General features: G+C 41.2%; 1 protein-coding gene across 3 annotated transcripts in view; it reads right to left on the bottom strand.

Annotated features, from left to right (window-relative positions):
- The window catches only part of CCDC9B (coiled-coil domain containing 9B), a 673,451-nt gene that overhangs the window by 66,012 nt on the left and 592,369 nt on the right, over window positions 1–15,070 (bottom strand). For all 3 annotated transcript variants that reach the window (XM_053697898.1, XM_053697899.1, XM_053697900.1), the window contains exon 10: window positions 7,649–7,706. In XM_053697898.1, the coding sequence (XP_053553873.1) occupies window positions 7,649–7,706 (58 nt within the window). The remainder of the gene's footprint in view (window positions 1–7,648; window positions 7,707–15,070) is intronic.

The following is a 15,070-nucleotide window of genomic DNA, read 5'->3' as shown; positions in this document are numbered from 1 at the left end:
TAGGGCTAAACGAATTATGCTACGAAGCCAGAAGGAGAGAGAGGTAGCCGAAGCCTTATGACCTCTCCTCTGACCAGAGTACACGACAAACAGGGAAGACGTTTGTCGAAAATCCTTAGTTGCCTGCAAGTAGAACTTGAGGGCACGAACTACATCCAGATTGTGTAGAAGACGTTCCTTCTTTGAAGAAGGATTTGGACACAAGGATGGAACAACAATCTCTTGATTGATATTCCTGTTAGTGACTACCTTAGGTAAGAACCCAGGTTTAGTACGCAGAACTACCTTGTCTGAGTGAAAAATCAGATAAGGAGAATCACAATGTAAGGCTGATAACTCAGAGACTCTTCGAGCCGAGGAAATAGCCATTAAAAACAGAACTTTCCAAGATAACAATTTTATATCAATGGAATGAAGGGGTTCAAACGGAACACCCTGTAAAACGTTAAGAACTAAGTTTAAACTCCATGGCGGAGCAACAGTTTTAAACACAGGCTTGATCCTAGCTAAAGCCTGACAAAAGGCCTGGACGTCTGGATTTTCTGACAGACGCCTGTGTAACAAGATGGACAGAGCTGAGATCTGTCCCTTTAATGAGCTAGCCGATAAACCCTTTTCTAAACCTTCTTGTAGAAAGGACAATATCCTAGGAATCCTAACCTTACTCCAGGAGTAACCTTTGGATTCGCACCAGTATAGGTATTTACGCCATATCTTATGGTAAATCCTTCTGGTAACAGGCTTCCTAGCCTGTATCAGGGTATCAATAACCGACTCAGAAAAACCACGTTTTGATAAAATCAAGCGTTCAATTTCCAAGCAGTCAGCTTCAGAGAAGTTAGATTTTGATGTTTGAATGGACCCTGTATCAGAAGGTCCTGTCTTAGAGGTAGAGACCAAGGCGGACAGGATGACATGTCCACTAGATCTGCATACCAAGTCCTGCGTGGCCATGCAGGCGCTATTAGAATCACTGATGCTCTCTCCTGTTTGATTTTGGCAATCAATCGAGGAAGCAGCGGGAAGGGTGGAAACACATAAGCCATCCCGAAGTTCCAAGGTGCTGTTAAAGCATCTATCAGAACCGCTCCCGGATCCCTGGATCTGGACCCGTAGCGAGGAAGTTTGGCGTTCTGGCGAGACGCCATGAGATCTATCTCTGGTTTGCCCCAACGTCGAAGTATTTGGGCAAAGACCTCCGGATGAAGTTCCCACTCCCCCGGATGAAAAGTCTGGCGACTCAAGAAATCCGCCTCCCAGTTCTCCACTCCCGGGATGTGGATTGCTGACAGGTGGCAAGAGTGAGACTCTGCCCAGCGAATTATCTTTGATACTTCTATCATTGCTAGGGAGCTTCTTGTCCCTCCTTGATGGTTGATGTAAGCTACAGTCGTAATGTTGTCCGACTGAAACCTGATGAACCCCCGAGTTTTTAACTGGGGCCAAGCCAGAAGGGCATGGAGAACTGCTCTTAATTCCAGAATGTTTATTGGTAGGAGACTTTCCTCCTGATTCCATTGTCCCTGAGCCTTCAGAGAATTCCAGACAGCGCCCCAACCTAGTAGGCTGGCGTCTGTTGTTACAATTGTCCAGTCCGGCCTGCTGAATGGCATCCCCCTGGACAGATGTGGCCGAGAAAGCCACCATAGAAGAGAGTTTCTGGTCTCTTGATCCAGATTCAGAGTAGGGGACAAGTCTGAGTAATCCCCATTCCACTGACTCAGCATGCACAATTGCAGCGGTCTGAGATGTAGACGTGCAAAGGGTACTATGTCCATTGCTGCTACCATTAAGCCGATCACCTCCATGCATTGAGCTACTGACGGGAGTTGAATGGAATGAAGGACACGGCATGCATTTAGAAGCTTTGTTAATCTGTCTTCTGTCAGATAAATCTTCATTTCTACAGAATCTATAAGAGTCCCCAAGAATGGAACTCTTGTGAGAGGAAAAAGAGAACTCTTCTTTTCGTTCACTTTCCATCCATGCGACCTTAGAAATGCCAGAACTAACTCTGTATGAGACTTGGCAGTTTGAAAGCTTGAAGCTTGTATCAGAATGTCGTCTAGGTACGGAGCTACCGAAATTCCTCGCGGTCTTAGTACCGCCAGAAGGGCACCCAGAACCTTTGTGAAGATTCTTGGAGCCGTAGCCAATCCGAATGGAAGAGCTACAAACTGGTAATGCCTGTCTAAGAAGGCAAACCTTAGATACCGGTAATGATCTTTGTGAATCGGTTTGTGAAGGTAAGCATCCTTTAAATCCACTGTGGTCATGTACTGACCCTTTTGGATCATGGGTAAGATTGTTCGAATAGTTTCCATTTTGAACGATGGAACTCTTAGGAATTTGTTTAGGATCTTTAAATCCAAGATTGGCCTGAAAGTTCCCTCTTTTTTGGGAACCACAAACAGGTTTGAGTAAAACCCTTGTCCTTGTTCCGACCGCGGAACCGGATGGATCACTCCCATTAATAACAGATCTTGCGCTAAAACCTCCCCTAGTACACAGCGTAGAAACGCTTCTTTCTTTATCTGGTTTGTTGACAACCTTGACAGATGAAATCTCCCTCTTGGGGGAGAGAATTTGAAGTCTAGAAGGTATCCCTGAGATATGATCTCTAGCGCCCAGGGATCCTGAACATCTCTTGCCCAAGCCTGGGCGAAGAGAGAGAGTCTGCCCCCCACTAGATCCGGTCCCGGATCGGGGGCCCTCGGTTCATGCTGTCTTTGGGGCAGCAGCAGGTTTCCTGGCCTGCTTGCCCTTGTTCCAGGACTGGTTAGGTTTCCAGCCTTGTCTGTAACGAGCAACAGCTCCTTCCTGTTTTGGTGCAGTGGAAGTTGATGCTGCTCCTGCTTTGAAATTCCGAAAGGGACGAAAATTAGACTGTCTAGCCTTAGCTTTGGCTTTGTCTTGAGGCAGGGCGTGGCCCTTACCTCCTGTAATGTCAGCGATAATTTCTTTCAAACCGGGCCCAAATAAAGTTGGCCCCTTGAAAGGTATATTAAGTAATTTGGACTTAGAAGTTACATCAGCTGACCAGGATTTTAGCCACAGCGCCCTACGTGCCTGAATGGCGAATCCTGAGTTCTTAGCCGTAAGTTTGGTTAAATGTACTACGGCCTCCGAAATGAATGAATTAGCTAGTTTAAGGACTCTAAGCCTGTCCGTAATGTCGTCCAGGGTAGCTGAACTAAGGTTCTCTTCCAGAGACTCAATCCAAAATGCTGCCGCAGCCGTAATCGGCGCGATGCATGCAAGGGGTTGCAATATAAAACCTTGTTGAACAAACATTTTCTTAAGGTAACCCTCTAATTTTTTATCCATTGGATCTGAAAAAGCACAGCTATCCTCCACCGGGATAGTGGTACGCTTAGCTAAAGTAGAAACTGCTCCCTCCACCTTAGGGACCGTTTGCCATAAGTCCCGTGTGGTGGCGTCTATTGGAAACATCTTTCTAAATATTGGAGGGGGTGAGAACGGCACACCGGGTCTATCCCACTCCTTAGTAACAATTTCAGTTAGTCTCTTAGGTATAGGAAAAACGTCAGTACTCGCCGGTACCGCAAAGTATTTATCCAACCTACACAATTTCTCTGGTATTGCAACAGTGTTACAATCATTAAGAGCATACACGGAGGTTCTCCAATTTAAATTTAAAATTTGAAATATCTGAATCCAATCTGTTTGGATCAGAACCATCACCCACAGAATGAAGCTCTCCGTCCTCATGCTCTGCAAGCTGTGACGCAGTATCAGACATGGCCCTAGTATTATCAGCGCACTCTGTTCTCACCCCAGAGTGATCACGCTTGCCTCTTAGTTCTGGTAATTTAGCCAAAACTTCAGTCATAACAGTAGCCATATCTTGTAATGTTATCTGTAATGGCCGCCCAGATGTACTAGGCGCCATAATATCACGCACCTCCCGGGCGGGAGATGCAGGTACTGACACGTGAGGCGAGTTAGTCGGCATAACTCTCCCCTCGCTGTTTGGTGAAATTTGTTCAATTTGTACAGATTGGCTTTTATTTAAAGTAGCATCAATACAGTTAGTACATAAATTTCTATTGGGCTCCACCTTGGCATTGGAACAAATGACACAGATATCTTCCTCTGAATCAGACATGTTTAACACACTAGCAATAAACTTGCAACTTGGTTACAATCTTATTTAACAAAAACGTACTGTGCCTCAAAGAAGCACTAAACGATTAAATGACAGTTGAAATAATGAACTGAAAGACAGTTATAGCATCAATCCTTAAAAACAACACAACTTTTAGCAAAGGTTTGTTCCCATTAGTAAAGTAACAATAATTAAATTTTAATAACAGTCAATATATAAGTCTCACAGCTCTGCTGAGAGAATCTACCTCCCTCCAAAGAAGTTTGAAGACCCCTGAGTTCTGTTAGAGATGAACCGGATCATGCAGGAAATACAAGAGTAACTGACTGGAAATTTTTGATGCGTAGCAAAGAGCGCCAAAAACGGCCCCTCCCTCTCACACACAGCAGTGAGAGAGAAACGAAACTGTCACAATTAAAACAAGCAACTGCCAAGTGGAAAAATAATGCCCAAATATTTATTCACTCAGTACCTCAGAAAATGCAAACGATTCTACATTCCAGCAAAAACGTTTAACATAATAAATACCTATTAAAAGGTTTAATGTACTTTTAACAGAGTAATTCCGGTGAAATACCATCCCCAGAATACTGAAGTGTAGAGTATACATACATGTCATTATAACGGTATGGCAGGATTTTCTCATCAATTCCATTCAGAAAATAAAAACTGCTACATACCTCAATGCAGATTCATCTGCCCGCTGTCCCCTGATCTGAAGCTTTTACCTCCCTCAGATGGCCGAGAAACAGCAATATGATCTTAACTACTCCGGTTAAAATCATAGTAAAAACTCTGGTAGATTCTTCTTCAAACTCTGCCAGAGAGGCAATAACACGCTCCGGTGCTATTGTAAAATAACAAACTTTTGATTGAAGTTATAAAAACTAAGTATAATCACCATAGTCCTCTCACACATCCTATCTAGTCTTTGGGTGCAAGAGAATGACTGGGAGTGACGTAGAGGGGAGGAGCTATATGCAGCTCTGCTGGGTGAATCCTCTTGCATTTCCTGTTGGGGAGGAGTTATATCCCAGAAGTAATGATGACCCGTGGACTGATCACACATAACAGAAGAAACCCTAGTCTACAATAAACTACCAATAGCCCTTAAAAGGGCCTTTTGTAGGGGATTGCCCTAAAGAAATCAGCTCTTTTTCCTATAAAAAAATACAAAGACCCCCCCCCCCGCCCATCCTGAAGACATCTGGCGCGGAGCATCCTCTTTATACGGCCGCCGCCGTATACTGAATCTTAAATGCAAGGGCACCTTTTCAAAATGGCGTCCCTTGCATTCCTATTGGCTGATTTGATTTTTGAAATTCAAATCAGCCAATAGGATGAGAGCTACTGAAATCCTAATGGCGCCTGATGGTGTAATAACGTAAGAACTATCAGGAGGAACAGATGACAAGTACAACAGTATACACACAAGCCAAGGTCCAAATCTAGTGCAATAATCAGCAGACAGAGGCTTTAGAGCAGCTCGGCTGACTCAATCCACTCTGGTAAGTAACTGGGCAAGATGCAGAACACGTCCTCCAAAAACGTCACTAGAACCAGGATAAAGTACCACGATTCTCTATAGGAATTACCAATAGGTGTACTAATATGACTCGGTGTGGATAAAATAGTGCTTTATTTAATAACAGTTTAAAATACAAAGGAGCACAGCAACGCGTTTCTCATCGAATGTGCCGTTTCATCAGGCTGTATCGCTCTTTTCAAACCTTGCTCTAGTTATACCTACGAATCACCAATCATATGTGTGGGTGTTAACACACCCACCAATTATTCACACCCTATTATTCACATCCATTTAGCCTCCCCAACATTGGTCCAATTTGTTGGGCCCTGACGTACTAAGAGGCAATTGGTTTCCAATACCAGTGGAATGATCCAATAGGGGGTGCACATTTGGGAGGTGTGTTCCCTTATTATGATTTATGCATCAGACTGATTGCTGTTTTTGGATATATATTCGATATATGCTTGTGATATAATTGTCTCTTTACTGAAGACTGAACCTATATCTTGATTCTAAATACCATATGTGTGGCGACTATTCTCATGATATTCACTATTCAATTGTGTTACTGATTATTCATATATCTGTTGATTTTAATATTGGTCTTTGTGTGTATTGTTAAATTGTTGTGCAATTGGTTCACAGTGCCGTTCCTCGAGTCCAATTACACTTATCATCCTAGCGGGCTTTTGCCCGTTTGACCTATTATTTTGGTCTTTTTAATTAGATATAGATGCTGGCTATATTACAACGATTGGATCTCGGGGCCGATTCTGTGACCCAAAGGGTCGATGGGTGCACCCCAATCATGCACTTGTTAGACTGCTGTTATAGGGGTTTATATTTTATTCTCTTTGAATTATCAAATATTGTGTTTCTTATTGCTCAGATTAATAGGTACTAACACACATTTTTGTGTGATTGGTTCACATTATCAGCGCCTCTATCCAATAATGTCTGTCAGCCTGGTGAGCGTGTTTCTATCTGAACTCAGATTGATAACACCACAAAGTATGTTTGTTACTCACAATGGCAGTGATTGGATACTGGTTCAATAGGGTGTGAATAATTGTTGGGTGTGTTAACACGCACACATATGATTGGTAATTCCTAGGTATAACTAGAGCGAGGTTTGGAAAGAGCGATACAGCCTGATGAAACGGCACATTCGCTGAGAAATGCGTTTCTGTGCTCCTTTGTATTTTAAACTGTTTTTAAATAAAGCACTATTTTATCCACACCTTGCTCTTGATTTTGGACATTGGAAACTGGTTTACGAGTCATATTAGAGAATCGTGGTACTTTATCCTGGTTCTGGTGACGCTTTTGGAGGATGCGTTCTGCATCTTGCCCAGTTACTTACCAGAGTGGATTGAGTCAGCCGAGCGTCTCTGAAGCCTCGGTCTGCTGATTATTGCACTAGATGTGCACCTTGGCTTGTGAGTATACTGTTGTACTCATCATCTGTTCCTCCTGATAGTTCTTACGTTATTACACCATCAGACGCCTCCGTTTTTCCTCTCATTTACAGTGTCTTGCGGCTGTATTCCTTTTGCATTATGTAGAATGGGAAGACCAAAAAGTGACGGACAGTCTTTCAAATGAAGAGTAGAATAAACCTCTATAGAGAGCAGGTGGTCAAAGTATAGTAAATAAAACAAGTGTATACCCATAATAAGCAAAATATAGTGTTCAAATAAGGGAATCATGTTCCAATAAATGACAAAGATTTTCATAATCATACTGCAATTTTTATGACAGTGCGGAATCTTTTTAGTTCACTTATTTATTTATTTAATTAGAATAGTCATTTTAAAAACTGAAGAGGGCAACTAGAGCATTCTGTCCCCGAGGGTCTGAAGGTTACACAGCTTGTGTAGGTTGTGATTGGGGTCTATGGTCCCCTCCTTCCCCTAAATTCCTTATTTCAGTTAAGGGTGTAAAGTCAAAATGATAATCATCTAATAGATTTAGTACTTATGGATATTTACCTCCATATTCAATTCATCCATCACGCAAGAAGCAAAGCTCCTCTCCATGCTATCACACCTTAAAAAAAAATGTTTACATTAATAATTCCTTAAATGCTTGCATGTGAAGTTAACATATATAATGACACTTGGCTTAAAAGAGAAAAGCCTAGAAGAGAATAAAAGGCATTTTTTCCTTTGTTTCATTTACAGAAGGATATTTTAAAAGACGCTACAATGTATGTAAAAATGAGATGTTTCTGTGCGGAATAAATAGTTCTTATTAGCATACTTTTCCCTGACCACCAATATAACTACAGATTTGTTCCTATCAGATCTTTCATATGGGTGATATGTTTTTTGAACAAGGCTGGTGAGCTAATGCTCCTGCTGTTGTGGCTCTTGATTGGAACTGTATCCATGTGCTTAACCCCCTAGCAGGAAGCCAGCAGGATGTAGGGAGGGTGTAATAGCGCAGTCTCGCCGCTCGCGACAAGACCCATGCTATTATAAACAGACAATCCCTTTACGATCAGCGATGTAAAGGGTACATTGCGGTTGTTAAGGGGTTAAACTACAGCAGCACATAAAACAACTATTCTGTAATGTAATTTGTAAAATAAAAACATAATCTAACTTTGTTTTATCTGAGGCAATGTAAAGCTTCTCATTTTCCACAAGATTTACATTTCTATCATTAGGGTTGCCAGTTGTCTTCCCCAAAAACACTTAACATCCAGCAGATGACCGGAGAATAGTGGTAGGATGGGTAACAAAATGGTGCATGGGCTCCAACTTAGGTCCTGACATATATATTTAACAACTAAGCTGTGATATTACCCCTAGGATGCCAACAACAAATTAAGCAGTGATTTTACACCTTGGCTGCTAGAAATACATCCCAAAAAGTGATTTTAATCAATCTTTGGCAGTTACAGAGTACTGACTACCTCATGACTGTTTGTAACAATGTAAAGATGCTTTTTAACCCCTTCACTGCAAGTTACCCCCTCCAGTAATGCAAGGAACATTGATTGAAAGTTTTTTACATGCTATTTATTAAAGGGATAGTAAACCCCATAATTTTCTTTTATGATTCAGATAGAACATACAATTTTAAACAACTTTCCAATTTAATTCTATTATCAAATGTTCTTCATTCTCTTGTTATCCATTGCTGAAGGGGCAGCATTGCACTACTGTCAGGAAGCTGAAAATATCTAGTTAGCCAATCACAAGAGACAATGTGTGCAGGCGCCAATTAGCAGCAGCTCCCACTAGTGTACGATATGTGCGCATTTATTTTTTAACTAAGAGAACAAAGCACATTTGAAAATAGAAATGAATTTAAAAGTGTCTTAAAATGACATGCTCTATCTGAATCATGCAAGTTTAATTTTGACTTTCCTATCTCTTTAAGGATCAGAATACGAGTGGAGCGCAAAATTGTGCTTTTGTGAGCGCAATATTTGGGCTCCACTTGTCGCAATTAATCAATGGTATTTGAAGTGGCCCACGTGGTCATGTTTGCATTGCATAGAAGCTTTGCGCTCAATAGAGCGTGTTTCTATAGGCTCCAATGGGTCTTACGGCATGAGAACCTAGCGCAGCTAAGGGGGTAAGTTGCGCAGCGTTGGGCAGCAGATTTAAATATATAAGTATATGAATATATACATATATATTTATGTGTTTATACGTCTATATACACATATTAACACATATTACACATTAACCCCTCATAACTGGTATTTGCAGTTATTTAAATAAAAAAGCTAATATTTTTTATTTAATAAAACCAACACTACACTGAAATTTAGGGGCAATTGGGGCTCATTTAGAAAATTAACCAGTGATCTTGTAATGGCTGGTTATTTATTGCGTGTCTTTAAAACGGGCGATTTTACACGTTTGCAGTCACATGATAAATTAGTACTCCACTTGTAATCTATGCCTAAATGTATTAAATAAAATAATTGGTATGTGCATAGAATGGGTTGAAGTTATAGTAGTAGCTGTATGTTCCATTTTAAACATAGATCAGTTTTAAAGTTACATGCATCTACTCAACTGATTATAAACATTAAAACGTAAATTATTTTTCTTTTTTTACAATTCCATACACTTACACAGATAATTTTGCATGTTAAAATCAAAACACTTTTTTCTCGATTTATTTAACAGAAAGTCATTTTGTTACTTGGAAGGTTTAAAACTAGGGGAGAGTCATGTAGAGAGAGGCAGAGAGTTACACAAAAACAGAATTTATGCTTACCTGATAAATTTCTTTCTCTTGTGGTGTATCCAGTCCACGGGTTCATCCTTTACTTGTGGGATATTCTCCTTCCCAACAGGAAGTGGCAAAGAGAGCACACAGCAGAGCTGTCCATATAGCTCCCCCTCTAGCTCCACCCCCCAGTCATTCGACCGAAGGTTAGGAAGAAAAAGGAGAAACCATAGTGTGCAGTGGTGACTGTAGTTTAAACATAAAATCTACCTGACTGAATAGCCAGGGCGGGCCGTGGACTGGATACACCACAAGAGAAAGAAATGTATCAGGTAAGCATAAATTCTGTTTTCTCTTGTAAGGTGTATCCAGTCCACGGGTTCATCCTTTACTTGGGGGATACCAATACCAAAGCTTTAGGACACGGATGATGGGAGGGAACAAGACAGGTACCTTAAACGGAAGGCACCACTGCTTGTAAAACCTTTCTCCCAAAAATAGCCTCCGAAGAAGCAAAAGTATTGAATTTGTAAAATTTGGAAAAAAGTATGCAGTGAAGACCAAGTCGCTGCATAACAAATCTGTTCAACAGAAGCCTCATTTTTAAAAGCCCATGTGGAAGCCACTGCTCTGGTAGAATGAGCAGTAATTGTTTCAGGAGGCTGCTGGCCTTCAACGGATGATGCTTTTCAGCCAAAAGGAAAGAGAGGTAGCGGTCGCCTTCTGACCTCTCCTCTTACCAGAATAGATAACAAACAAAGAAGTTGTTTGTCTGAAATCCTTAGTTGCTTGTAAATAGAACTTTAAAGCACGAACCACATCAAGATTGTGTAACAGATGTGTAACAGAGAAGGAACAACAATTTCCTTGTTAATATTCTTATTAGACACAACCTTAGGAAGAAAACCGGGTTTGGTACGCAAAACTACCTTATCTGCATGGAACACCACTGTAAAGCAGATAACTCCGAAACTCTTCGAGCAGAAGAGATAGCTACCAAGATAAAAGCTTAATATCTATGGAATGTAAAGGTTCAAACGGAACCCCTTGCAGAACTGAAAGAACTAAATTCAGACTCCATGGCGGAGCCACAGGTCTATAAACAGGCTTGATTCTGACTAAAGCCTGACTAAACGCTTGAACGTCTGGTACCTCTGCCAGACGTTTGCGTAAAAGAATAGACAAAGCAGATATCTGTCCCTTTAAGGAGAAAGGACAAAATCCTGGGAATCCTAACCTTACTCCATGAGTAACCCTTGTTTTCACACCAAAAAAGATATTTTCGCCAAATCTTATGGTAGATTTTCCTGGTGACAGGCTTTCTAGCCTGAATCAGGGTATCGATAACCGACTCACAGAAACCACGCTTTGATAGAATTAGGCGTTCAAAATCTCCAAGCAGTCAAACGCATAGAAATTAGATTTGGATGTTTGAAAGGACCTTGTATTAGAAGGTCCTGCCTCATTGGTAGTGTCCATGGTGGCACAGATGACATGTCCACTAGGTCTGCATACCAGGTCCTGCGTGGCCACGCAGGCGCTATTAGAATCACCGAAGCCCTCTCCTGCTTGATTCTGGCAACCAGACGAGGGAGGAGAGGAAACGGTGGAAAAACATAGGCCAGATTGAAAGACCAAGGCGCTGCTAGAGCATCTATCAGCACCGCCTGGGGATCCCGGGACCTGGATCCGTAAAGAGGAAGCTTGGTGTTCTGACGGGACGCCATCAGATCCAATTCTGGAGTGCCCCATAGCTGAGTCAGCAGGGCAAATACCTCCGGGTGGAGTTCCCACTCCCCCGGGTGAAAAGTCTGATGACTTAGAAAATCCGCCTCCCAGTTGTCTACTCCTGGGATGTGAATTGCTGAGAGATGGCAAGAGTGATCCTCCGCCCACCTGATTATTTTGTTTACTAACACCACATTCACTTTACCCTTCCGATTGCTTAGAGCTGGCAAAGAGAATGACTGGGGGGTGGAGCTAGAGGGGGAGCTATATGGACAGCTCTGCTGTGTGCTCTCTTTGCCACTTCCTGTTGGGAAGGAGAATATCCCACAAGTAAAGGATGAACCCGTGGACTGGATACACCTTACAAGAGAAATAGGGGCCAGTCTGGAGAAGTCTTGTAGACAGAAATGTGAGGAGGTAACAAGAGAGGAGGAAAGAAGGCTGTCATGAGCAGAGCGAAGGGGACGGGAGGGAGAGTATCTGGAGACTAGGTTGGAGATATAGGGTGGAGCAGTGTTATTGAGAGCTTTAACAGTCAGGATTTCATGTTGTATTCTGCAGTTTAGAGGAAGCCAGTGTAGGGACTGGCATAGAGGTGCTGCAGATGAGGAGCGACGTGTAAGGAAGATCAGTCTGGCAGAGGCATTTATTATGGATTGTAAGGGAGATAGATGGCAGCTAGGGAGGCCAGAGAGGATGGAGTTGCAATAGTCAAGGCGGGAAATGATGATTGAGTGGATTAAAGTCTTAGTTGTGTCTTGTGTATATACGTGGATGTCATGGGGACTTCTCAAGACTTTTGCAAAAGATTCTAAGTAACTGGACCAATATGAATTGTCCTGTGATAGCAGCTTTTTAGATCTTTCATTCAAGAGAGTTGGAGCAACAAGTTATTTATCATTTGAGCAACTCCCTCCAATGTGCAGGGTACAGGTTGTTCTGTAGATGAGGGTAATGCCCTTTGCACTGTCTCTACTATAAACATAGGGAATAGAGTATCTCCATTTTATTATTATTATTATTATTATTATTAATATTATCATCGGTTATTTGTAGAGCGCCAACAGATTCCAAAGCGCATGAGATATAAAATGCAAGGTAGTATTTATAGGGAACAAATGAGTCCTGCCAAGAGTTGTAAATCAGCATTCATGAAAGTGATCTACAAAACAGCTGGGCTCGTAGGCCTAGGGGGTTCAAGGGGATAACAAAAGGAGGAGAGGAACTGAGGTAAGAAAAGGTTAGCACTTGAAAGTTTCAAAGGGAAGAGTCTTGTGGAGAGCGACTGAGAGTCCCATAAAAAAGGGCCATTCTGTAGAAGTCCTGTAGACGGAAATTTGAGGAGGTAACAAGAAAGGAGGGGACCATGATATCATGTGCAGAGTGAAGGTTACTGCGGGAGAGTATCTGTAGATGAGGTCTGAGAAAGGGGGGAGTAGAGTTACTGAGGGCCTTGAATGTCAGATTCAGAATTTGGTGTTCTATTATAGAGGCTAGAGGAAGCCAGAGAAGGGATTGGCAGAGAGGTGCAGTAGATAAAGAGCGATTGTGTAAGGAAGATCAGCCTGGAAGAGGCATTCATTATGGATTGTAAAGGAGAAAGGTGGCAGCTAGGGAGAACAGAGACGATGTAGTTGCAATAGTCAAGGTGGGAAATGATGGGAGAGTGGATTAAAATCTTAGTTGTGCTTTGTGCGAGGAAGTGGCTAATTTATGTTTTTAAGGTGAAAATGGCAGTAATTGGCCAATGACTGGACGTGAGGAGTGAAAGGAAGGTATGAGTCAAGTCTGAACTCATTGAGCATAGGGGGTTGGGGTAATGAGTCATACGCATTAGCAAGGAAGGGAATATGTCTAGTGAGTCTAGTCAAGAGAGGTAGATTCAGGGGCCATCAGCATACAAATTATATTGAAACTGGTGGTACTTTATAATGGAACCTAATGATGACGCAGATTGAGAAGAGAGGGGGAGAAAGGACAGAGCCTTGCAGTACCCCAACACAAAGTGGTAAAGGGATAGAGGATGCACCAGAGAAGGCCCTATCATGGGACGATTAGACAAGTAGCAAGAGAACCATGAGAGGGCCGTGTCGGGTGATTCATCACTCTAGAGAACACGTTTCCACTTTGCAGTCCAGTGGCGGTGTGCTTTACTCCACTCCAGCCGACACATGGCATTACGCATGTGAGGATTGTAAACAGCTGCTTCCCCTGAAAAGCCATTTTATGAAGCTCCCAACACATAGATGTTGCTTCCAGAGGCAGTTTGGAACTCTGTAGTGTGTAATACAAAAGATGATAGGCAATTTTTACATACTACTCGCTTTCAGCACTTAGCAAATTTGTCTGGTCTACCACTTTGTGTCTGGGCTGTTGTTGCTCCTAGACACTTTCACTTTACAATAATAGCACTTACAGTTGACCAGGGAAAATCTAGTAGGGAAGAAGTTTTGCAAACTGACTTGTGGCAAAGATAGGATATAGGATCCTATGACATTGTCAGCTTTAAAGTCCCTGAGTTCTTCAGTCTGGCCCATTGTACTGCCAATGTTTCTCCATGGAGATTTTATGGCTATGTACTGCATTCTATGCAATCGGTGTGGATGAAACACCTGAACTCAATAATTAGCAGACATGTCAACATACTTTTGGACATATACGTCTGGATTACAAGTGGTGCGCTATTTAGCGCTCAAGCACAAACACCACTAGAAGTTATCTGTCTGCCTGCACAGATTAGCATGAGTATAACAATTGAAAGTAAATCTTTTGCGTGCAAGCAAAACCCAACGAGCGCTAACTTCAGGACCTCGGATATTGAGAGCGTGCAAACTTTTTCTCCCCATAGACTTTAATGGAGAACACAGAAGAAAAAAACCTAACACTTATTGCTTGTGCGCTAACCCAACAGGAGTTATTAATATTTTACATTCCAATGTTCTTCACATATAGCAAAAATGGTATTTTAAATACATATTTATATATATATATATATATATATATATATATATATATATATATATATATATATAGCTATATAAGTATATATTTTACATTAACCTTATTAGATGTATATATATATATATTTAATAATAATAAAAATTTAATTTCTATCTCACAAACATTGGAATGTAAAATATGTGTAACGCGCTTCGGGTCTTGCGCTTTAGTTGTAATGCAGTTTTCAGATTAGTGCACATGAAAAATTTGTAATTTTAAGGTGAGTTATTTAAATATTAAAAAATAATACATAATTATAGATATTGTAAAAAAATATATATTCTATGTATTTTGAATTTTTTATTACATCTATAATAATATTTTTCAATATTTTATATTTAAAAAAACAAGCCTTAAGATAACTAAGTTCTCATGTGCATTAACCCAACACTACGTTAGACCTAAAGCACGAAACTCGAAGAGCGTTACAAATTGTTTTTTCATTCCACTGTTCTTTACAAAGATTTGTTTTATTATTAAATATATATTTC

This window comes from Bombina bombina, chromosome 1 (genome assembly GCF_027579735.1).
Source record: "Bombina bombina isolate aBomBom1 chromosome 1, aBomBom1.pri, whole genome shotgun sequence".
NCBI lineage: Eukaryota > Metazoa > Chordata > Amphibia > Anura > Bombinatoridae > Bombina > Bombina bombina.
The sequence above is the reverse complement of the archived record's forward strand: the minus strand, read 5'-3'. Positions and strand labels throughout refer to the sequence as shown.